The following is a 27,077-nucleotide window of genomic DNA, read 5'->3' as shown; positions in this document are numbered from 1 at the left end:
TAAATACACACAGAAAACATTCATATTTTAAATTTTTAAATCGGCTCGAAAGGAAAAGGAAAGAAAGGGACAGGGCCAACTGGCCCTTGTTTCACTGAATCACATTCTTAAGTGTTTAATCAACGCCCCCGAGGGGACGTATCGAAGGATTAGCTAACAATAGGACCCCTGCCCTGAAGGGGCAGGAACCCGGAAACAAACTAAATGTTCAACTCATCCCGCTGGAAGCCGTACTCCCAATTTGGGAGTCAGATAGGAGCCCTTACTGATAATTCACACGTGCATTGTTATCACTATCCTAACTACAAAGAAATTAAATACCGCCATGTTATTACTAAATAAGTACAAAAGAAATCACATTTACTACATACACGAACACAATCGGCAGTGGGGCAGGCCTAACGTAACTCTAAAAGGAGTAATTTTCAGGATGAGAATATTTTAAAGGAGAAACACTACTCTTCCGAAACTGTTTATAGATTTTTTCTTTCTAAGAACAACTAGCAAACTGATGCACTTCACAGAACCTGTCCACCACTAATTATATCAGCAAAACATGGCGTTACCGAGTTGACTTCCTATTTCTGCTCTACAGTCCGGTTTTTTACTATAAAAATTGGCAAATTATGGCTCCATAGCTTCCAGTGATTTTTTATACGTTAATAACGTCACAATATTACCTTTATTTTTAGTTTCTCTCAGTCCTTTCGACTTTTAAGTTAGACGAACAAAAACCAGTGTCTTCAGTAGCACTTTCCGGCGTGGAATAGAATAATTGCGCCCTAATATCATAGCGTGGGTTTATCAGCCAATCAAGACTAAGCATTTTGGCGGTGGGGCTTTGAAACGAATAAAATTTGGTAAAATCTGGATTAAACTAGTTTTTAGAAGGACCTAGGTATCTAAAAGAGAGGTGAAGGGTGGTCCTGAAAATTCTGTCGAATTTTAGATTGGTTATTTGATCTGGAAAGTTCCGTCCAATAGTGGATCTATATTTTCGGATAGCACTGACACCGTAAGAATTGTAATAATCCATTTACATATACATATGCAAGACTTATAACTAATTTAAAATATAAATAAAGATATTGATTCCCAAAACTATCATTCCCAATGAAATTTTTACAGTTTTTCCATGTTAATTTGAAATAGAATAATGAACAATATTACGAATTATATGAACAGCCAGAAATTTTTTGTTAAACATCAAGTACAGTCGGTGCAAAAAATTTCGGGCACCCTCCTATTAAAAACATAATATCATTAGACTGTAATGGCATATTACAGTTCCCCGGCGTCGTTAAAAAAAATTTTGTTTGAATAACAAAATTTTGTTGAATAGAATTAACATGTATTAATACTAATAAACTAACTACTCACTCATACACTCATACACTCAAATGAGACAGTGTAACATTCACTTTGGGTATTGAGATAGAAGTTCCCGTTTTTTGTCCTCAGTACAGTTGAAAAGCTTAAGATTCTGGAAATTGTGAGTTCCGATACTTTCACCTTTTAGATTGTGTAATACAACGCAATTTTTCAATAATTTAACTGCTAAATGTTCACAAAGGAACAGAACTGACAGGAGTTCCAGCTGAGATATTGAAAGAGACAACTCATATAACTATCCTTCCTCATTTCACCAGGTAGTTGCGGAATTAGTTTGTCGATTTGACAGCGGTCTCGCGACTATCAATCCCTCGAGTGGCTAGAATTCCATTTCCGCCATTAGTTTGTATTTGCGAAGGGGCAGAATTCTGAGATCTACTTGCACAGTTATTGTTAACATTGCCGTTTTGACCAGTACCGTTTTCTCTTCTCCGGTACGCCCCGTTAAAGTTCCTCCTATTATCGTCCCTATTCGGGTTCGATTCCCCCATTGTGCGGTCATAGGGGCGATAACCCCGGCGATTGTTAAACATCGGTCGGTTACGGAACAGACGTCGACCGTTATATTGATTGCTTTCTGAGCCACTCCCACTCGGATAGCGAGATCCAGCTTGGGTGTAACTCAGAAAGTCCGTTTGGCAACTTGCCGTTGCCTTGCTTTTCACGGGTTTCACAACTTTTGCTTGTCGGGCGAAATACCTCTTTGGTGGGCCTCCAGTTTCTTTCCCACACAGGGCAGCTAGGCGTGACGTAACTTCTCGCACCGTTTGGCACAAGTGGGAAGCAATAGCCCGCGACTCATCTGGTGGAAGAGCGTTCACTATTATGTCCACTAGCTCGGCTTGCGATGGATTTTCTGCAATCTGATAGTACAGTTCGATGATCTTCCAAGCATAGTCCAAAAGGGACCCATACTTGGCTCGATCATATCTTAAGGATTGGAGGTTGCGTTTCTGAAGCCTCTCTATATGTTCGTTGCAGTATTCTTCCTTAAAAAGGATCAGAAAGTCATCAAACGTGTGAATTCTATATTTAATAGAAGCAAACCACGCGCCTGATGCTGCAATTAAAAGTTTTTCAACTATTTGTAAACGTTCTCTATCGGTCAGCCGATACATTTCTAAACACTGCTGCAATCTACGCAGAAAAACACGAGGCTGTCCATTGGTAATATTCCCGTCAAAAGTGGGAAAACGTTCGATGTCCCTCAGCGAAACCTTGGAACCCATACTAACATAAGCAGGGGAATAGTTACTGGGAATTAACATATTATCCTGTACAATCGGAGTCGTCACCGGATTTACCACCGACGACGTAGTAGCGGTGTTATAATTACCCATGTAAGTGAAAGGGATTCTGTTGGTCGTATTGAATATGTTGGGCTCCATCCCCGGACCAATCGCACCCATGAACAACGACTCAGAATGGCACCCATCTCCTTTTCCCGGCAACACGCTATGTGATTGTATACCTCCATGTAAGGAGGGAGCACTCACGCTAGTGACCGTAGTCGTCACAACACTCGACTGATTCGGCACACTATTAGAATTGAACCACGACTTTGGTTCTGACCGATGCATGGGGTAGTGCGTCGCAATATCCCGTGCATCAACCGACATTAAATTTTCTTTTCCTGCGCTACATGTAGTTGTTATCGCAGGTAATATTCCTGAGGAATCGCTACCGGGGAAAGTATAGGTTACCTCTGATTTTTCGCGACTAGATTTTGTCATTTCTTTTCGAATATTTACTATGTCGTTCTGAATTTTCGAAATTTTCTGGTCAGTCATTTCCAGTTTGGTTTCTAATGATAAGTCTGACAAGGTTGACTTTAAACTATCAATTTCGGCCTGCTGTGTTTCTAGTTTATTGTCGATTTTATGTAATTTTGTATCCATTTCTTCAATTTCAGAATTTACATGCTCTAATTTACCCTCAGTCTCCTGCTGAAATTGCTTTAGGGACTGTTGAGCCTCGCATCTGACCAAATCAATTTCAGTAGACATTTGCTCTCTCAATGTAGTTATTGAGGAAGCAAAGTCCGAGCGTATGTTGTCGATTTTCTGGGTTAATACCTCGAATCGAGATTCGGTTTCTCGTTCCGAGGTGTCAAATTTCTCATTTATTTCGCGTCTTATCTCCCGGCTATTTTCATTCATTTCACGTCTCATCTCTCGGCTATTCTCATTCATTTCGCGTCTCATTTCCTGTAGCATTTGTTGCAATGAAAGGAGGAGAGCGTCATTATTAGATGACCCAGGCTTCCTTTGCTTTTCTTTGGTTTTATCACCACTTGGATCCCCATCTCTTTCATCATCATCGAGGTCAGATATCTCCACTGGAGATATTTGGCCTCGGTTCTTCGGGGTACTATACCCTCGCTCACCGTCCGAATCGGGATGTTCATTTTCTTTTTCAGAGGATAAACTCATGGGTTCACGCGACTGGTGGAGCTTCCCCTCACATTCTTTGCAGTATTTAACTATCTCACCAGCCCGGACCTTTTCTGCATTTTCAGCAGTATCCTCTAAATTAATACAACTGAAATGTATCCATTTCAGCCCACATTCGTGACACCTCACTAGCCTACGAGAGACGCGAGCTCTTTTCTCACTACTTTCTAAAGTACATTGTGTACATGAGACTTCCGCGTTCTCGTGTGATACTACTTCCCTATTGGTTGCCATAGTTTCCATATAAAAAGACACAATATAAACACATGCAATTATATCCTTATAAACTAACAATACTTATTAATCAGGTACTATTCATAAATTAAGGGACTCCTATCTAATTCCCTCCTTGGGTCAACTTCCAGCATTTTCAAATTTTAGAAGTCACTTTAGCAAATTCCTTCATTTCCCCCTTTCTACAGAGAGAGACAAAGATAGCAGAACAGCCAATGACTATAATTATTTAATCTCACTATAACTTTTTAATTATGCACCTTTTGTGGCCAAGTCAATATGTGCTCGATCCTAAACAGTGTTTAATAAATAATTTCAGATTCGTTACCAGGGAAAACAATTGTTTCCATGGTAACTGTCCGATGTCAACGGTCGCCAAAATTGAAAGAAAACGTTTTGTCCGTTGCCATAGCAACCGCCGTTTCCAGGGCAACAGATCCTGTCACAGTTAGCCAATATTGAAAGAAAACGTAAATTAACGAAGATAAAAAGAGCTAATGTAATAGTTGTAGAGGAGTCGCTAAAATTAATTCTCTTTAACGAGGACGATTACGAAAGATCACTTACTGATTGAAATCCAGATTATTTTCAAATAGAGTAACTTCCAATAAACCTTTTGTTATTGTTAATTATTCCATATCGGACTCCCGAAGAAAACTCATAGAAACAACGTATTGACCGTGCCAATAGCGACTACTCTCAATCATGACTCCGTTTTCTTTCATTTAGAAATAGGAAAGAAAGAGAAGAAAGTAGAAGGGTAAAAGAAGGAGGTAGGTAAAGAAGAAAGAAAAGAAATAGGGTATTTTAATGAGAAACAGATTACTGGATAATTCCGGAAATATAGTAAAAGGTCGGGAAAGTCGTTGAAAGATGAATCATTCTAAATGTTATTAACAACTAATCAATTTTGGAATGCTTCGGAATAGACACATGTTCCCTCATACCACCCAGACCTAGCTCCAGGCACCACGATCATGGGGTTGCCCAGACCTAGACCTGGAAATGAGAAAAGTGAAATTTAATTCTTTGTAATGTTATTCCAACCGGTGATTGATAACTATCCAGCACCTGAACTTTGTTCTCTAGGATCGACCACACATATGAATTGGCCAAGAGGAAAAAAAAATCAAACTTATAAACTCAATATAAATTTATGTGTCGTATCAATCGAAGTCTCAACTTCCTGGAAGAAAGATGTCGTATTTAGGTTTATCCTGCTATTTTTGCTTCACTCCTCGAGCCGATTTAAACCGTTAGTGACGGTCCTTCATGACCTAGGTTATTTACCTTAACACATATATTAAAACATGACACATATATTACAGATGTTAATATGACAAATGATATCACTAGAATTGCTTATATTAAATCTATCATGCATTCACTCGCTCACTCACTCAGGACAGTGTATATATGTTTAAAGGAAACCAACTAACTACAAGGGTACAAATAGTTTATTACATTCATAGTGAAAAAAAAAACAAACATATAATTATGAAGAAAATATTAAAAGCACAAGTTCTTGGTTATATATCAATAGAATACAAAGAGTTATATTTTAGTAAATTTTTATATATATTCAATCATATTGACAAATGAAAAAGAAAGAAAAAAAATAATTACATGTATCATATCTTAGGCATGCTAAAGCCAAATTATGATTTGCGACATACGCAAATAAGACACTTATTTCACTTTAAAAAAAAAAATTGGACAAAGAGGAAAGAAAAAAAAACTTTTTGGTGTATTAGAACTTATATGAGTCTCTACCTCACGTCGAGATATTAAAATATTAATAATTTCGAGCGTCCAAATCACAACTCACGCACTAGTCGTAGTGTCCAAAACGTTTCGCTCCATTTAACTTAATTTGTGTCTATACATATATATATATATCTATATATATATATCTAGTGGTTTACGAAAAAAAACATTCATCGACTATATTTGGTTTATAACTCTTAACAGATTGTATCTGCAATCGCACACTGCTACGTTTATATCCATCTAGGGATTTCGAGAAAATCACTTTCACTAGAGGAAGTTTCTCCTCTTAGACGGTCTATTTCCAAACTTATTAATCGAATAATTTCAAGTTATTTATCCAACACTGGGACACTTCACGAGACCTTTCATTAGGATCACTTTCGTATATGTTTATACATGGTTCGGATTTAAAAAAAAAAAATGATCTTCCACAGGTGTACGGAGTATGATGGTTCAAATTGAGGATAAAAAAAACTGGTCAAGTCACAGGATACATATGAAGGTGAGACGGATTCAAGGTACACTTTCCACAATGGTTTTAGGTTAATTGCTCAGGGATAATATTTGTTATGATGTGGGTTACGTTTAGACCTGCCGATATTTTTTCAATGCATGCCATTATATAAGTACAGAGGTTATCACTTACATTGATTCAGAAGAAAAGGAAAATTACTTAAGTGCACGGCGGTATTCTTAACAAAATCTACATTCTTAAATTCGTCGGAAGACTTCTGGTAAACTATAGCAACCAATACACGTCTAGGGGGACAGACACGAGCGCTCTTACATATATTCATAATACATTTAATATCATACTTTTACTTTAACATCATATTCACATACTAATTACACATACATTTCGAAGTATTTATTTCTCTCTCTATATATATATATTTATAATCAATGCGCACACATTTAAATTAATCATCCCCAACAATAAAATTTTACAAGGTTGCAACATTGTCCAGGAAAACAAATGACTTCCAACATTACATTTGGAAACAAATTAACTTTTATCTGATACCGCGCGTCTATAAATTTTTAACTTTTATATAATCAATTCGTGTTTAAATCATGAAGGAGAAAAAAAAACTTTGTGAGGCAGGCACGTAACACAGAGCATTTCTAGATATAACTAGGTAAATCAAAATACAATTTCTGGGCCCAGGTTAACTACAAGGTAATTGAAAACCAAAACAGAAAGGAAAGTGACCAATGGATTAAAAAGAAACTTAAGAGGAACGACGGTGAAAGAACGTAATCGAAGTGTCGTCAAATACTAAGTCTTTGTTCATTTCAGCGATAGGTCAAAATGTGATGGAGGACCCAATCATTATCTACTCCATTCATGAATCGTGTCTTGCAACGTCTCAGCTGGTAATTTCAGATCAGAGTTGTACGTTAAATAAATCGTAAGTAACAAGTTCAAAATCTTGGGGGGGGGGAAGGTTGAAAAAATTAAAAAAAAACTTGAAGAAATGAAGACAGAGAGAGAGATAGAGAAGAAGGAAGACGAAGAATAGGGGCGCCAAAGACTTAAGTGAGAAATAACTAACGCTACAAAGTTAGAAGTCGAATTTCGCTCTCAACAAAATCCATAGCCAAAATATTCTTAACATGCCAAAAAGGGTGGTCTACTCAAATACGTAGACTCAAGGGGCGCCCTGCTGCCAAGGATGCAAGTTCTGTGTCCATCAGATCCCAATCCCACAAGAGTTTGCTTGTAAGATTGAAATCCGATCCCCGTATCCGGCCCAGACCAGCAGGAGAAAAGGAGAGGGGGAAAGGGACCAGGTAACTGCGTCCCCAATTTTGAAATCTCTAAGTAAAAAAAAAATATTCGACCCCTTAGAAAAACTAAGAAGGTTCGAGGACAGTAATGAAACTAGAATAGAAGTATTATCTAAGATATCCCTAACTAATGATTTGCCGAAATAAAAAAAAATTAAATAAACTGAATTTTGGATCGGTGATTTCTATGCCAAACCTCACCGATAGCTACCCTGCGCAGACACGCCACAGTCTGGGATGTCGTTAATTTCCCTCGTCTAATTAAACTAAGAAAAGAAATGAAAATACTTAAAGGGACTAGGGGTCGACATCCGGGTACGCGAAAATAAATTTCAATAACTAATTGTTTTGATACAGAGCTGTCGCCTCCATGAACATTGTAAGCTAGCTCGAGTAGGTAACGTGAAGGAAAAAAAAAATCTCACGGAGCAGGATATTCTATTTAAAACCGACCAGAAAATATAATTCACTACAGCCCTGTTGTATAACTGCTACTGTCTTTTCATAATTTATTATTCAATATGTCTAGTCTGCGATTATATGATGCTACCCATTCTATCAAATGGTATTACTATGGTTGATTATTACTATAACACATTAAACTACAAAGTATTACCATAGTCCGACTATATATCGCCCTCCGGTCCGCGTGATATTATGGTGCAGGGGTCAGAACCTGAGATGTTTGTAGCTACACGTATCTATTCAATATCTATATATCAACACACGGCGAAGTATTCACTGGGCTACTATATATTTAACTATATGGGTGTCCTATATTCTATATTCATTTACTACAATATTCATATACTTATTAATATTTATATTCACATTAATATTCATTTGTCACGACGCTATATTTCACAAACACCCTGTTTCCTCTATCTACGCCCAGCCTATTTACATATTTCATCATAATACTTTAAAATCTATAATCACTACAAACATTTCCCGCTCCGATCACCGCACGACAACCTCACTTGAACCCAAGACTCTTTCATCCCACACACAATACTATGTAATACCTGGTAGCTTTATTAAGAATGAAAAAAAAAATCCTACGTATGTTCACTGAAAATAGAATTATCCGCGATAATATTTAATGTTTACGAAATTTCTGCAGCAACAATGAGCTTCTGCAGCCACGAAGAAAAAATGGACATTTATTATAATTTCAAAGCGAAGAACTAGCATCATATCGCCCGACTTCTGTTAAAAATTTACGTATTGTTTATTTACTTAAATATCTCGATTTCTAGACTATGCAGAATGTTGAAACTTTCAGAATATATTAATTTTGGGTCACTTGACCTAACTGTACATTCATATGGGCTGTGAATTATACCTTCTAGGTTTTATTTCGGAAAGAAAGGTCAATTTCATGAAACCTAAATCACTAAGCACCTCGACGGAAGAATGGCGGTTAGTACTGACTTTTGACACTAGGGCTAGCGACGATATAATCAACCCTTGAACAACGGAATGTGACCTTGTACACGGAATTATTATACTATATTAAGTTCACTATTAAATATTGTGTATGAGTTCACTTAATGACGGAATAATGAAAAATTATCACATAGTAAATACTACACTGTCCATATTTACTTATATCACACACTCTTTCATCACTTAACTACCACTACCACTGATACTACATTACAAATATACACATACTACTCAAACTACAAGACACATCATGCCAATACACACCAATCATCACTATCATTAATACATGTTGTACTGATAAATACACACAGAAAACATTCATATTTTAAATTTTTAAATCGGCTCGAAAGGAAAAGGAAAGAAAGGGACAGGGCCAACTGGCCCTTGTTTCACTGAATCACATTCTTAAGTGTTTAATCAACGCCCCCGAGGGGACGTATCGAAGGATTAGCTAACAATAGGACCCCTGCCCTGAAGGGGCAGGAACCCGGAAACAAACTAAATGTTCAACTCATCCCGCTGGAAGCCGTACTCCCAATTTGGGAGTCAGATAGGAGCCCTTACTGATAATTCACACGTGCATTGTGATCACTATCCTAACTACAAAGAAATTAAATACCGCCATGTTATTACTAAATAAGTACAAAAGAAATCACATTTACTACATACACGAACACAATCGGCAGTGGGGCAGGCCTAACGTAACTCTAAAAGGAGTAATTTTCAGGATGAGAATATTTTAAAGGAGAAACACTACTCTTCCGAAACTGTTTATAGATTTTTTCTTTCTAAGAACAACTAGCAAACTGATGCACTTCACAGAACCTGTCCACCACTAATTATATCAGCAAAACATGGCGTTACCGAGTTGACTTCCTATTTCTGCTCTACAGTCCGGTTTTTTACTATAAAAATTGGCAAATTATGGCTCCATAGCTTCCAGTGATTTTTTATACGTTAATAACGTCACAATATTACCTTTATTTTTAGTTTCTCTCAGTCCTTTCGACTTTTAAGTTAGACGAACAAAAACCAGTGTCTTCAGTAGCACTTTCCGGCGTGGAATAGAATAATTGCGCCCTAATATCATAGCGTGGGTTTATCAGCCAATCAAGACTAAGCATTTTGGCGGTGGGGCTTTGAAACGAATAAAATTTGGTAAAATCTGGATTAAACTAGTTTTTAGAAGGACCTAGGTATCTAAAAGAGAGGTGAAGGGTGGTCCTGAAAATTCTGTCGAATTTTAGATTGGTTATTTGATCTGGAAAGTTCCGTCCAATAGTGGATCTATATTTTCGGATAGCACTGACACCGTAAGAATTGTAATAATCCATTTACATATACATATGCAAGACTTATAACTAATTTAAAATATAAATAAAGATATTGATTCCCAAAACTATCATTCCCAATGAAATTTTTACAGTTTTTCCATGTTAATTTGAAATAGAATAATGAACAATATTACGAATTATATGAACAGCCAGAAATTTTTTGTTAAACATCAAGTACAGTCGGTGCAAAAAATTTCGGGCACCCTCCTATTAAGAACATAATATCATTAGACTGTAATGGCATATTACAAAATAGAAGAACGATGCAAAAAAACACAACTGCTACATAAGACTTCAGCAACCAGAAAAGTAAGGACTGTCAGCTTGAACACGGAGTTGATTTTACAAGTACCACCATAGTAGCGAAGTACAGCAATTTTTGGGACAGAATAATGAAGAAAGCCATAGTTATCTCACCCGAAAAGAACAGTCTCTCAATAGAGACAATGAGTTTCAACTCAGCCCTATGAGGCCGGCTCTTTTCAGGAACAAAAAACAGACATTCAACAAAGACATTTCTCGTAGCCACAATAATAGCCAATCAGGAGCCAGCAACAAGCAGCCAGCCAAAAGCCTTCATTTCCCTTAGCAAATCATAAGCCCCCATTCATAATTCCACCTCTAAATAGTCACCATATATACATGCCCACATCTCCGGTCTCTTCATTACAATCTCTGAAGATGAATACAATGATTGCATTCGAAACGTCGGATGTCAATACTGTCACCTGGCTGATAGCCCGAGATTTACTAAAATTATAAAGGTAACTATGGCATCTCCGGCTTGATGACGAAGATGTCAGAGAAATAAGGCCCTTCGTTAAAGGCATTGCGAAGGAAACTACTTGCGGTCTATAAGTTAGGTACCATTCCGGCACTTGCCTGGTGCGAATGAAGAAAACATCTCTTAGGATAGCTGATCTGCAAAGGCATTTTCATATTTTGTTGACCGATTTATTATTATTGTTGGAATTTACATCAGTGTGAACGGCTCCAGTAGATACAGAATTTCACACATTAAGTTAAGGTCTCATAGATACTTGTGGATTGAATGGGGCAATGTTTAATGTAATCTTGCGTAATTTCCCGAATATCTTGAATGTAGCATTTTTTGAAAATACAAGTATGGTTTCCTCTGAAATTCACCATACTGCTTCTAACATTATTAGTCTTATAACTATTAAATCTCAAAGTTCAATTTTCAGCACTTTCCCGCGATCATAACTCGGAAATTCGCTTTGAAATTGGGCGTAACAATACTAATAAACTTTTTGCATGTTTTCGTGTCTACCTTCAACCGCAATCAGCGCTGTAATAGTAATTATGAAACACCCTATATATTTAGAGCGTATACCCACCTAAAAAATTACCATTACATCACTGTAGAGGAGTAAAGAAAAGTGAGAAATCCAAAGTTTTACGGGCAGACACCCAGAAACACAGGAGATACAGAAGAAAGAAGGATCTAGAATAATGTGAAGATAGCAATGCAAAAGATACACTTACAGAGAAAGAACTTCAAAATGTTTAAAGTAATCAAAATGGTATAGTAAGCAAACATTGTATCTACAGAAATGCTCAATAACATTATATGTAATGCAGTGTTGCTAACTGAGCACAAAATGAAGTTTTGTTCAATGACACGGAACACAAATTATAACATCTAGAAAATCTAATTATGAATAGAACCATGGAGTGCTGCCAACGTTTGAGGATAGATCTATACGAATTCCTACATATATGAATCTCTGATGTAGAAGAGTACATACAGTACATGATTCGAACTATTTAAAATCAAAATATTATACAACAAATAAGAATATAATCACTGAAGTAGAAAAATATGGAACGAAACACAGTGTCGGAGCATTTTAGTCAAAAGAAAATGCCATAACAGTACAAAAACACAGCACATAAGCTGGAACGATCCATACTCTCAGATGACCAACTGATCCTCAGGCTCTCTGCTATTGCATATGTTTGATTTTCGATTGGGGCGTTCTGCAACCATAGTAGTAGTTGGAATCCTACATTAAGCTAGATGCAGGGCCGGGTCTGGGCGGAGGGATCAATTCGAGGCATTTGCCCAGGGGCGCAATTCATACAGGCGTGTCCTCAAACATTGGCAACACTGTACATCAAGACTTCACAGCCATGGTTCTATTCATAATTAGATTTTCTAGATGTTATAATTTGTGTTCCGTGCCATTTAACAAAACTTCATTTTGTGCTCAGTTAGCAACACTGCATTACATATAATGTTTGAGCATGTGTGTGGATACAATTTTTGCTTACTATACTGTTGTGTAAATGTCATTTTGATTACTTTAAACATTTTGAATTCTTTCTATGTAAGTGTATCTTTTGTATTGCTATCTTCACATGATTCTAGATCCTTCTTTCCTCTGTATCTCCTGTGTTTCTGGATGTCGGCCCGTAAAACTTTGGATTTCTCACTTTTCTTCACTCCTCTATCGATTGCGCATTGGTTGATTGGGCAATGCTACTATCAATGTAAGATGTTCCCTTGTAAGTATTCCACTACACAGAAACACTAATAATTATGCTCGTACTTTCTGCAGTTCTACTATCATTGAAAACAAACTATAAGTTACTAATAAATATTCTAAATAAGTGTGATGAGTGAAGACAAAAAAAGTAATTCCATTTATTAGAATCCATATTATACATGCATATATTCCATGTTCTGCTTCTTGTACATAAGTACAATACAGTACCAGTGAGTAAAATATAGTCAAAAATGACGAATTACTTCATATGATAAGAGTGCTTACTATAAATAGTTAGATTAAATGTTTTGAAGGTACTGAAGAAAAAAAAATATTCAATATTTCAAAACGATAAGTCAGCATTTAATGGGTAACTGTGATTTATTTTAAATAAATTTTTCAGCATAATGGATCATTAAGAACGTAAAAACCACTATCTCAAATTTTTAACATTACTTTCTTTCCATTACTTCTGTAATTTCTTGTTATTATGAGGATTTCTTTCCTGAATAAATACATTGTATTTCTTTTTCGGGAGCCAATCGAGAACCCAATAGTTGTTAGGAGTTAATTTCTTTCTGTTTTCTTTAATTATCAATTCCCATTAATTAGAACAGATTGATAATATAATTGCTACAGAATTTGTTGTTTTTTAATTGCTACAGAATTTGTTTTCCACAGCTGAAACAACGTCGCCTAATAGTGCAGACACTTGTGCAGTGGGAGCCACTCTGTGTCACAGCAAAGCTAACTGTATTGACTACAATCCAGGCTTTTGTTGCGTATGTCAGCATGGTTACTTCGGAAATGGGCAATATTGTTTAAAACAAGGTAAAAATACTCGTATATTTAAAGAAAGTAAAATTCTCATACCTTAAAACATCCAAAGGCACACATTCTACTATCGAACTAAAAATTTATCCCATTACTTTTATTCTACAGAATTTCATCATGTTTATTTATTTAGCAACAAGTTTTCTTCAGATGCGCTGAGGAAGGAGTGAAGAGTGCCTTGAAACTATTCGCAGAATGTGTAGCTTTTTCCGTTTCAAGGAATGAGATATGTACCTACCGTTAATAAATACGCATCCCATTTTATGAATCAGTATCTATTGTACTCGTGTATACGTTAGACTCCCTGACTTGTAATCGTAAAAGTAAAATAAATAAAAGTTACTTAATGTTTCTGTACAAAACAAACTATGACTAGTGTTTTTAATCAATATGATTGTTTCAAGTATTAATGAAAGAAAAACTGAAAAGTAGAATTGTCAGTGGTAAATATATTTATATATCTCCTACAAAATGGCCCAAAGCCTACCTAGCAAGATTAAAAGTTGTACAGGGACAGTTCAAATTAGGCTGTTTATAACACATAGGAATTATTATTTATAAGACATGTTAAATGTATGTTCCATCCAGTTCAGTGATTTTATGCAATCAGATTGCAAAATTGGCTACTTCCTTCGTGAGAACAGGAAGAAATGACCAAAATTTCCGCTTTGTATGTTTTCAGTTCGCCTAAGGTCTTAGGGTTTGTGTGGTAGATATAGTCCTCTTCACGAGATCCCTTTAAAAAAAAAAATTAATAGGTTTAGGTGAGGTGAATACGGAACGAATCGAGGCCAATGCAATTGTATTTTAACAATACTATGTGATGGCATTTTGTCCTCTTGGATTTCGTTGGGCTTTCTGTAAAGGTTTCACGGCCCCTGCCAATATTCTTTTAACGTCTTCATATAGACGGTATTCCTCCTTGCAAGTGACCATCCAAAAGAAAATCTGTCGTCCTGAATTTTTTCAGTAGGTTTGTTATTTATTTTGTCAACTTTGACGCTAAACTTTACTTGGAATATTTGTCACAACCCTTCCGAACTTTCGGTTACCCCGAATGTACCTTTCGATTATAAATATCTGTTGTGCAGTAATGTAGCCATCCATTTGATCTATCCTGCAAAATGAAAACAATATTACAGTTAACAAGATGCCTTGATGTTACGAACATATCACACAAATTTTTATACAATTACACGTAATATTAACTGAGCTATTGACATTTAATCTTGATAGTTGGATTGACTCGCAGAACATGTGAGAATTAACAGGTTCTATCATGTTCGAAAAAAACAATTTCCATTTATTTTCGGTGGGCTTTTGTGCCTTCTTTGATCGTTAATTTGAAAATTGAAAATACTTCGTTCTTTTAGTGAATAACTACTATCATTGTTTCAGAAACAAGAGATTATCCTGTTTCTGGGAAAAAGAATAAAGTGCGGAAACAGCAAAATTGTTTCCATCTGAAAGAACGCCTCACAATGTAAATGTTCTGATTGTCTTACGCTATAGAGAATTCTTGCCAAAGCAGTCAGAATAAATGAATTTATCTTGCCATAGTAATGATTGTAAATCAAAACAGTAAATATAAACTGTAGAAAAGTAACACTACTTACTTCCAAAGCACTATATTGGGTTTACAGTACAAGGTACAGACATTTTGTCTCAGTCGCCTATATCGTTTACATTTGTATTAACTATAGTATATAAGTAAAGTGGTAAAATATGATGAGGGATTGTAATGCACTTCCATTATTGTCCACAGTACATATTATGTCTCTTAAGCTTCACATGTTTACATAAAAGTTCATTAGTATCTTATTGTATAACTTATATCACCGCCATAAGTAATATTTTGTTATAACAAGAATGTTATAATATTATTTTAAATATTTGTATGTTAATAAGTAATATAATTAATGAGTGAATAAGACAAATAAAATTTTAAATATTATACTCGTAATTCCAATTGTTTTAGGTAGTTTATCCCAATGATGCTTGTTTGAACGAAGTTCAAAATATTTTCCAGTCTATTCACTGGTTATTAGTACAAGTTGTTTTCTTCAAATTCTTTATTATTTCAAATTAAATTGTTGACAAAATTAATAAATTGATTTATTGAAATGTTAAATTGTAAAAAAAAAATCTACTAAAGCTGGCGCACAATTTCAAAAATTAATCACACAGTACATACACTCTCATTTGTATATTACACCATTTTTTTCTGATTTCCAAAATGTATCTATCAAACTCCGGAAAGCGATTCTTTATATCAATTGAAAGAAAGAAAATATTTGCAAGCATTATACTATTTGTGAATTATCTAGCATACCCTTTACCTTCTTTTATTTATTTATTTGATTTGATTTTTTTAGATATTCCAGTTCGAGTTAATGGAAGATTAAGTGGTAAAATAAATGGTCAAACTTTGGCCGATTTGGACATCCAATCGTATATCGTAACCTCTGATGGACGAGCTTATACTGCGATTTCTCGAATGCCTAATTCAATTGGATTTGATATGCAGAGTCTAAATGTAATAGGTGGAACTATCGCCTGGTTATTCGCCAAACCTCTCAAAAATACAAAGAATGGATATCAGCTAACAGGTATTTCTAAATATTTATTTTAGAAATCAATAGTTCCCATCTATCTTGAAAAGTAATTAAATGTTTAGTATCATTTGAAAGAGGCAAAAAGGCAGTGGTGTATCTATTGTGGGAGGGGAAATGCCAATTTTTATTTAAGTGAGTATTTTAGGTACAGAGTAGAGTGATTCTATAGAAGGTTGGTTTATAAGCCTAAAAAAATCAATAAAGTAACTGTGGATTTAACGTAAAAATCAAAATAGGAAAATATATTTTTCAGTGTTACAAACTGATGAACGAAAAACTGTTGTTTTATTTTAGCACGGGGCTACAACGTCAGAAACAGAGGCGGTTCTTGAGGGAAGTCACATCAGTAAAAATTAACATGTCAGTACATGTTACAAGTTAACTGCACAGAGGTATATGTTGCTTCAGTTACGGCGGGAAATATTAATTCTCTGAAAATTAAAGTTTAATAAAGGCATTCAAACTGCTAATCCTTTGTTATATATTTTGTATTACTACTATTACTAATATTATTAATAATACTTGTAAGATCAGCGGTAACCCAAAGCGTCAAACACTCATAAGCCACTGCAATGAGGAATATTGAAACTGGCGAGAATAAAATTTGTGATGCTGATTATAAAATATTATTGAAGCCTCCTCAAATAGAATAGATTGTTCGTCCAGTTTCTGTCCCACTTTTTACAATTCTTCCACTTAATGTTCAAGGGGAGTGGATCGAAATTTTTTTAATATGTTATTTACATTTACCATGTTTGTTTGCTTGGAGTATAATATCCCTTTATCAGCACCAAGGTTAGATGAAACATGATTCACAGCTTAATGTAAAGCTCTAACCGTGTATTCTTACAAACAATCGAACCCAGATCACTAGTTCTAACAGTTGGTCATATAATCAAGGCCAAGTTATATCAGTGTATTTATTCAATTTGCTATCAATTATATTTATATAAAAACAATTTGAAATTTTATATTTAAAAAAATTAAAATGCATTTATGTAGTATGAGTATTGAGAATACCTTCAAGTTTTTGTAAGTATTTTGTTACAATATTGTATAGCAATTAATCAGAATTTTGTATTGGTTTTCATTACCTCTATCTTTAAAAAAGTAATCATTTGTAAGAAATTCTGATTTGTCATTTCATTAACTTATTTTGTTATTTATTAAAGGTGGCGTATTTAATCACACTGCAGAGATCGATTTCCCACAGACAGGCCACCATGTTGTTGTAAGACAACGCTTTAGTGGAGTTGATGTGTTCGATCAGTTGCGGGTGGAGACTGAGGTTTTTGGTTCAATTCCATCAATACCTAATGGTGCAAAAATACAAATACCAGATTATGAAGAAAGGCTAACGCATACAGATATAGGTAAGAAAGCAAAGACACAGAGTGTTTGAGATAAAACAGCTCTTATAAGTCACAAACGGTTGAATATAAGAGAATTAAACAAAAAGTGAGATAGGAAAATACCATAGAACACGTTGTTGAACGGAGCATGTTGTTTGTTCCACAGGGTTCCCTATTATGGAACACTGGAAATCTCGCAAAAAATTTAAGTGGGAAGGTATGTTATTTGATGTAACATTGAAAAGATCGTAGAAAAAGAAACAATTTTTGAAATAACTCAAATAATTGCGAGAATTTGTTGTGATTATAATTTCCAAAAACTGTTGCTGTAATGTCGAAAAAACAAAGGAAAGCAATGATCATTTTAAAAATTTCCCACAAATACGTCATTTTAAGCAGTAAAGTAATCTCCACCCATGTTTTTCATACATCTCCGGATAGGTTTGAGATATAAAATTGCTGTAAACGGCATTATGATTTTGACGTCAATTGTAAACTATCTGCATGTTCAGATGTGATACTTATCTGAGCATTTTATTGAAATCAAGCCTTTTGGAAAAAAGTTAAATTTTCAATTCATTGTAATTTTGTTCCTATTTACTCGAAATGCCACATATCATGATCATAGTACTCGATTCTATTGTGCTTTAAAAGTTGGAAGTTTGTGAAATGTAGCGTCCTTAACTCAGAACACTAACCATTAGGTATGGTATTGTATGTTTTCATTTCATATGTAGATTAAAATTTATACCTTGACATAGTATCATTTGGTAAAACACAACGTTATGTTGGGTTGGAATCACTGGTATTACAGAGTATGTCAAGCAATGTCTACCTGCTGGTATTTGCATGGTGCAAAATTTCAGCGGTTTTTGTCTATTAGTTTACAAGGGCGTTTCAGGATAATGGTTTCACCCTATATATATATAAGGAAAGTTGCTCACTCCAGGGACACTTTCATTATTTTGCTTTACAGAAGTCGGTATATTTGTGCAAGGCTAAAGAAAAAAAATGTACCTGATAGCTTAATATTTCAGCTTCATATTGTAAAAGTTACAAAGGGATTGATTGTATCAATGAGATGAATACCAGAGCAGTTTTGTTGGGGATACCATTTTGTCCCTTGGTACATACTTAGTATGTACAAAGGGAGAGTTACTGTTGTACTTAGGGATAATACTAAACTAATAATAATCGATTGTTTTCAAAGACAGACTATTTGTTACAAAACAAACGATAAAAATGCTATATATAAATCATATCCTGCTTAGTCTTTCCCAATAAAATTGGAATTTTTGCTCCATAAAGTAACTTTAATAACAAAGGACAATATGCGTTTAGAAATAAATATATTGTAGTTTTATCAGATCATTTGTTCAAAGAGCATGTAATGAATATGGGATTAGATATCTTCGGTTTCAAAAGTAGATATATATTCATAAAATCATTACAACAATAGTGCTTATTATATTCAAAATAGTGTTCCTTGGCACAGTAAGACAGATGTCTCTTAGTACAATCATCACCCAAATCACAAACAAAACCCAATTTTAGAAAAGATACGCATAATATATTAAAATTACATACATGTAGAAATAGTAGATAAGTGTCTTAAATATACAGCAGTATTGGCTTGTCATCTACATTTATATGTAGCAAGGAAAACAGTTTCAAATGTTGAAATTAAAAATTTCTTTTATACACGAAATTTATAAATGACTTTTTCATTAACTCGTTTTGTTGCCATACGCTATTATTTCCTGGTACGCAAATCACTCTTAGAAAAATGACTTCACTAGAAGAAAGAAAGAAGTTCCAAAGAAATTCAGAAGGGCTATAAGTGCAATGTCCTCTAATACATCCTGTCACTGGGATGAATAGCCTTCCCTACTTCATTAAGTATTCATTTGATAACTAGGGACAGATATAACCTTACAATAATATGTTAAATTTGAAATTTTTTATGAAGTAACAATAGGATATTATTTATTGGTATCATGGAAATGTTAATATCGTGTTTTGTTTGAAAGGAGAGTTTTAGAAACAAGAAAGTTTACTCTGTAATTGCTTCCATATACTCTACTGCATTTGGATATTCATACTTGGAAAAAGTATTTGGAAAGTTAACTTTTTAAATATTGTCAAATAATATTGTGAGCATTTAATTCAGAAGACGTGACAAAATAATATTATATATATGCAGTGCTCATATAATATGAGGTGTTTTTCATATTGTTATAGGATTAATTGAATCTCAATCTACAAGATCTTTTCAATTGGAAAATTCCGGCGTAGACACCACATTTACAGTGCAGCAGATATTCCACTACGACGCCTGCCAGTACGAAGACCTGCCACCTCAAGTCCAAGTCAAAGTTGACAGAAATTTCATTTTGTACGATGCGAATGAGAATATTGTGCGCTATGCTACAACTAATAAAATAGCTCCACTTGGGGGTAATATTTATTTTTTGTTTCTATTATGAGATCTTATAGTATTGAAAATGATGTCACTAAATATAATCGATAGATTCAAGTTCTTCCAAATATTAGAACGGAAGAATGTTTTACACTACCTTTTACACAAAAAGTTAAATTTTTCTTTGTAAGTAAAACATTTGCATTAACATTTGAAGTGTTTAAAAAATATTATGTATAAGTTATATGTATTAGAGTTCTTGATTATAAAATTTATAATTATATGGCAGCTATTATTTAATAGTCTTTATGATAATCTTAACATTTCTGCATTCTTTGAAAAAGTATAATATTGGCATCACTTGCTGAAAAATATATTTTCTAAATTTAAGGAAAACATGTGCATTATGAAATTTGTAAATTTACTGTCGTATTTTGTACTTAAAATAGTTATATAGTTATATATACTTCTTTATTTTATTATTTAGCAAGAAATCGCCAGCTCTGAAAAAACAAATTAAGCAGCACTTACTCTTACGATTTTGAATCCTAGAATATGGAAATGAAATGAAATCTTTGAGTTTTACGTCCCACGGTTATGCTGGTTAGGCTAAAGGAGACGGTGATGATGAGTAATGAATGAAATGGTGGAATGAAGAAAGTGGGAGGAAACGGGAGATCCCCGGGAAAACTCACGCACGCAGTGTTTGTCCACTACAAAGTTCACTTGGCGGGGACTGAGATCGAACCCGAGACCCCAAGCACCAGAGGTGAACTCTCTACCACTGAGCCACCGCGGCCCCTCCTAGAATATAGAAACTATGCTTAAAACTAAAATCTATATTACACCTTAGTTATCCTTTTAGAATCGATCGATTTTTCTTCATGATTGACATTTCCATTTATACTATTCTTCATCAGGAGTCAAAATTAAATTATGCGCTTTGTTTCATATCTGTTGTCATCTTTAAATTTTGTGGTATTCACAATGAACGATAAAAAGATAAAAGTTAACAAATCTTTCTACAAAAAAATATATATATTATTCTCATTGTTATGATGAGTAACTACAACCTCAGTTCAGTAATCAAAAAATCTATTTACTTATAATTACGAAACACAAAACTATTTTTTAAATAAAAGCATTCAACTGCTGAAACTCTTAAGGACATTGATATTGATCATGAAGAACGAGAATTTCTAATAGAGAGATAACAGTTCTCCTGTTAGTGTTCTGTTTATTATTAATTTCTATCTCTCTCTCTCTCTCTCTCTCTATTTCTCTCTCTAGCCAAGTATTTTATTATTTAGTGAAATTTCAACTACTGAAGTAGATATTGACAGTTACTTTAATTACATACAAATACATTAGAAATTTTAGCATGCCATCCGAAAAACAATTATAGTATTGGAATTTGAATTTGGGAAAGTACATTATATTTATTCACTTATAGATTAAGTAGTAGAGACCAACTACCAGAAGCATAAAAGAGGAGTAATACAAAGTAGAAATATCAATAAACTACTCGTAGTAAGTTTCCTGTAATGGAATAAAGAATCATTCTTAATTGATTTTAAGTAAATCTTTATTATAAGTGCACAGTATACTTACTTCACTTAATATGTTTGTTTAGTCCAAATCAAAACTTTGATGGCCAATAACTCGGGAATCAAAAGTTTCCATTTGACCAAATTTAAAACGTTAGTAGACCTTAAGAAGCTTAACATGCATGTGAAATACTAGTATAATAGTGTGCAGACCTTTGGTTCTCGAGTTATTGGCAATCAAATTTAGGTTTAGGCTCAAATTAATTCCAAACTACAACTTTGGTGTCAAATAACTGCACATATGAAATACTGTACATCATAGTATTTCATGTGTGTACCAAGCTCGTAAAGGTCTTGGGCTTGTAAAGGGCAAATTTGGTCAAAGTGTGACTATTTCGTTCCATTGTTGACGTTTATTAACTTCTGCGAAATTTCGAATAAGTTAAAACGCCAACTTTGACGGCCACTAACCAGGCCCGTAGCCAGCCCAAAAATTTAGGGGGCCCCGATAGACGTTACGGGGGGCCCGACCCAATTATATTATACTTCATCACCATATTATAGTTCATTTGCAAGCCTACCGCGAAACTTTTAAGGGGCCAGCCAAAGTTTAGGGGGGGGCGGACCCCCTAGCCCCCCCCCCCGTGGATACGGGCCTGCCACTAACTCGAGAACCAAGACTCAGCATTTGACCATACCTGAAATGGTGGTACACCTTAATGAACTTAGTGGACATATGAAATATTATGTTGTATAGTTTCTGATACCTGCCTTATTAGCTATCCAAATTCAGGTTTGGACTCAGTTAAATAATAAGTTCAAATCTTAACTTTAAACGATAAAAATTCGAAAATCTAAGTTCCGCACATCATAATATTTCAAATGCTCACAAATTTTGTCAAGCTCCACCACAATGCCAATTCTGATGTACCATCATGCGAGTTCCATCAATTGCACTTCAGAGAAATTTCTTGTTTGCATTTAGTCCAAAGCCAATTTGATGTCCAGTAGCTTTGGAACCAAACGTATGCACACTATATAATGTTTCATACTTAGCTTGCATATGTATTGGACTTACAAAGATTTATCACCTTCCCAAGTTTGTGAAGATCAGATGACTTTAATCGATCACGTTTTAATAAAAATATATATCGCTTGCTATCAATGAAACTAATTCAATCTATACTTCAAGGTTTCAATCTCTCTCTCTCTCTCTCTCTCTCTCTCTCTCTCTCTCTCTCTCTATATATATATATATATATATATATATATATATATATATATATATATATATATATATATATATATATATATATCTTTCCACGAAGTCCAAACTCAAGTCCAATTTGATGCTCAATAATTTGGAAACAAAAGATCTGCACACCATAACGTTTCACATATATGCTAACGTACTCAAGGTCTACCTTCGTGCCAATTTTGGTCAAGATCCCATGCATTTCATCGATCACGGAAAATATATTTACTATCCTTGTATTTTTTAAAAAAAGAAAATCAAATGAAGGGTGAAAATTAACTTTTTCATACCGTTATACTGTGTCATCACGTTGTACTTTGTTGGAATGTCATTGCTTTTAAACTAGATTGTGAATTTCTGTTCATTACAGTAAGAAACTTACTCTGTGATATTCATATCTATAATATATCTTATAGCTTCTTTAATATTCCACAAACTTTATGGAATATAATTTTATTCTTTTAAAATACTTTTTACAGATGAGGATCCATGTCGCGAAGGGCATTTAAAATGTGGACAGCATAGTACTTGTACAGTAGAAGGCGATACCTTCCGTTGTATTTGCAACAGAGGGTGAGTACGATGAAAGAATTACACTCGTTGACACACACACACACAAAATCAAAAGGAATGGAGGGAATGAAATGAAACTTCACGGGTTTCAAGGTCATATCTGTACAACTTTGTTGTAAGGATTATAATATCAGATCAATCTGACTAGGGGTTTGGTTGTACAAGCGTAATACGTGTTGCACATCAATAAGGTTGTAGCACCCCCTCGGCCACGGATACAAGTATTGATGCAGCTTGGAAGTGAGTCGTAGAGTCATTATATCGTTGCCTGAGGTAAGTCAGTCTATAGATGCTGTAAGTGCGCTTGTAGATCGGCAGTGGCGCGGAGTTGGGAGCCGAACTGGTCCCAAATATGTTCAATTTGGGAGAGATGAGATGACCTTGCTGACCGCAAAGAATCTTAACATAATATAGACACATGTGCCGTGTGTGGCCGAGTCTTGTCTTGTAAAAAGATTACACCAGCGTGTTTTCGCTGGAAGGCTAACGCATACGCAGAATCTGACCAACCTATCGTTGTGCCGTGAAAGTTCCTGAAATTGCTACGACATACACAATGGCTTCCCATACAATTATGTCAAGAATAACGCCAATGTGTTGTTCCACAATATTAGCTGGATGTGACTTCTGCCCCTGGCGCCTTCATATACGCACAGATGGTCATCTGTAATAATGCAGAACCGAGATTCAATAATGAACACAATTTGATGCCTTTCATGAGGATTTCATGCTACCGAAGTGCAGCACCACTCCACACGCTACAGTTTATTTACTGGTGTTAATGGCAAGCTAAGCAGGGGTCAACGCACCCGCAATCCAGCTTATACCAGTCATCGATGCACGGTGCGCGATAACACATGGTGTTGCATAAGGTCCACTACTTGTGTCCAAATGGCATTCGCAAGCGTCACGGGATTATATAATGCTTCACGCACAGTGCGACGATCCTCCCGTATGAAAGTCCGTCGTGGTCGACCGGAACCTGCACACAATGCTTTGGTGCCTTCACTTATTAACTGGACCCACATCGAGCCACAGTAACATCTGAATGTCCCACATATTTGGAAATCGCACGAAACGCCCAGCCAGTCTTATGCAACCCCTTTCGAATGCTGTCAAATGCTGGTAGTGCTGTCTAATACGATGACGATGCAGTATCTATGTTTATTGATCTTTCTGCACTGTACTGACTCACTCTCGCACGCTTCACAACTGATTGACACGACCAAGGCTGAATTCCTTACTGCTGATATTACCGCCCTCTAGTGGCCATTCGCAATGTTCCCGATCTTTGAAACCCTAACCATTTGCATATCCTCCATAGCGCTACACATCTATCAAAATGCAGTTAAATTGGAGGATTCCTTCTTGTTTTTTTTTGTTTTTTTTTTTTTTTTCATTGAGTGTATTTTCATTTCAGTCACCTACACTTTCTTGTTCTTAAAATGAATATTAAAATATTACAACAAGAAAAGATCTTGATATGTACAAATTGAAAAACACGTATCCCATTAGTTGCAAAGGACAACAGAGCGAAGTAAAAAGTTTCGTCCCAGGGTCCCCCGCAGGGTCCCAGACGGGATCCAACTCAAAATTGTCAAATGGAAAGAGGGGTCAGGTGGTATATCGCTTGAAAGCTCTTTAAAAAGGAAGAAGCTACAACAAGTCCCGATTCTCTACGATCACCCTATGCAACATGGCGGCGGGTCAAAATGTCATCAAAATTTGCATTGAAAACAATATGGCCACCCCTATAAATCTGAAACGGGTAGCCAGACGTAAAAACTGGAAAACAAGTGTCTCATTATTTCAAAAGTACAACATATCACGGTAACCAGTTCTAGATATCCAGACAGGGCCCACCTCCAAATTAGCAGTTGTTTGATTGTGCTGGAGGGAAGACCCTGAACATTTTGAACAGCTATATTTCCTTGGTAACATACGTTTTCCGGGTACAATACTACAGAGACTGTTCAGTCCTCTTTCGTGACACTACTGAAAAGTTGTCTTGTCTCGTCTCGTAGTCGACACTGGTAACATACACAGTATGGAAATGGAAGCGTTATGGTGGACAGATAAGCATATTATATTGAAACGTCTAATGTTGTTCTAAGAATTAATTTTCAGTTTGTACATATCTCGGACCGTTTTCGATTTAAAGGCCTGGTACGGACTAACGGCGTCACCAATATATATATATAGACCTATATATGTATGGATCAGTGTGTCCAGGTGGGTCCGTGACACCTTAAATTTTACGCAATACCTGAAGGGAGGTTGAGTACCGCCTTGTTGTTTACCGAGAAACAAAAGGGGTACTGAGGTGAGTTGAGTGATTTTATCTTTGTGCTGGATATAAAATTCTATTCCTTTCTCTTTCTGCAAAACAAACCCGGACGATTATACCACTATTGGTTCTTGAGTCATTCACATTTTTTATTGATATATTTTCATACGGATGCATTGTGAGTGTATATATACAATAACAATTAATGACTGTTCCTTACAACATGTTTAATATAGGGATAAGAAGCAACACTGGTTTATATTAAAATGACAGTTTCTGTTGGTATAGGTTGGTACCATTTCAACACAGAGAAAGAGAAACTCACGAACTTCATGACGTAAAGGATGTAAAAAGAACATAACAAAAGGGATAGAATAACTTACTCAAAATCAATTTGGATGGCTTTAGAAACAGAAACGGAATAGATATTTGTAAATTTAGAGAAGACGAAAATGAAATAGGAATATATTTCTGTGTACATGTCTTCTATGAATATTTCAAGTGAAGAAGACTTCTGTGCGATTTGAAGTAAGGTGAAATATACTTTTATAAGCTAGATATCGTTAAATGCTAGCGTTTGGAATGAAGATGCTTATCCTCAGAGGAAAGTCTATCTTTAGCTGGGAAACCATATTTCACATGTCCACCTAGCTTCACAGCTACAAGAATGTTAAGAGATTGGTGACGAACACATTTCTTCATGCCAGTTCCAATAAAATTCCAATAGGACCTTTTCGATAGTATTATGAAATTCACGTAACATGTTTTAAAACTAGATTCTTCATTATGTTCCGTTTTAATTTTTGGATGATCTTCAGATCAAACATTGAAAAATCACTGTTGCAACATCATAATGCATAATACCTTTCACCTTGGAACTTAACTTCCCTTGGAAACTTGATATTCTAACAAAATCAGTCAGCGACAGTGTCATATATTTAATCATTACGATGCATCAGGATTTTTTTGAAAGGGTGTTAAGTGGTAAAAAAAAATAAAATGAAAAGTATAATATTTAAAAGTATCGTAGCTGTATAGATCATAAAAAAATTTTAAAAATGTATGACCAAAGCTTATAAAAAATAGCTTGTATTACAAAACTTTATCTCTGAATAACATAATCAAACACTCATGTAATATTACATTGATCATATTTAATTTATTGTAAATAATAGACATATTCTTGTAACTGCTGGTCACCTTAACCCCTAATTTTCTTTAAATTGGACTAGGAATCATACTTAACATTATTCCTTTAACAT

General features: G+C 35.1%; 1 protein-coding gene across 1 annotated transcript in view; it reads left to right on the top strand.

Annotated features, from left to right (window-relative positions):
- Ndg (Nidogen) overlaps nt 1-27,077 on the top strand; it is a 185,222-nt gene that overhangs the window by 84,505 nt on the left and 73,640 nt on the right. The window contains exons 6-10 of the mRNA XM_081758985.1: nt 13,615-13,764; nt 16,143-16,376; nt 17,555-17,755; nt 19,976-20,191; nt 23,435-23,528. Of these exons, the coding sequence (XP_081615111.1) occupies nt 13,615-13,764; nt 16,143-16,376; nt 17,555-17,755; nt 19,976-20,191; nt 23,435-23,528 (895 nt within the window). The remainder of the gene's footprint in view (nt 1-13,614; nt 13,765-16,142; nt 16,377-17,554; nt 17,756-19,975; nt 20,192-23,434; nt 23,529-27,077) is intronic.

Source organism: Thermobia domestica, chromosome 5 (genome assembly GCF_964235325.1).
Source record: "Thermobia domestica chromosome 5, izTheDome1.hap1.1, whole genome shotgun sequence".
Lineage (NCBI taxonomy): Eukaryota > Metazoa > Arthropoda > Insecta > Zygentoma > Lepismatidae > Thermobia > Thermobia domestica.
The sequence above is the reverse complement of the archived record's forward strand: the minus strand, read 5'-3'. Positions and strand labels throughout refer to the sequence as shown.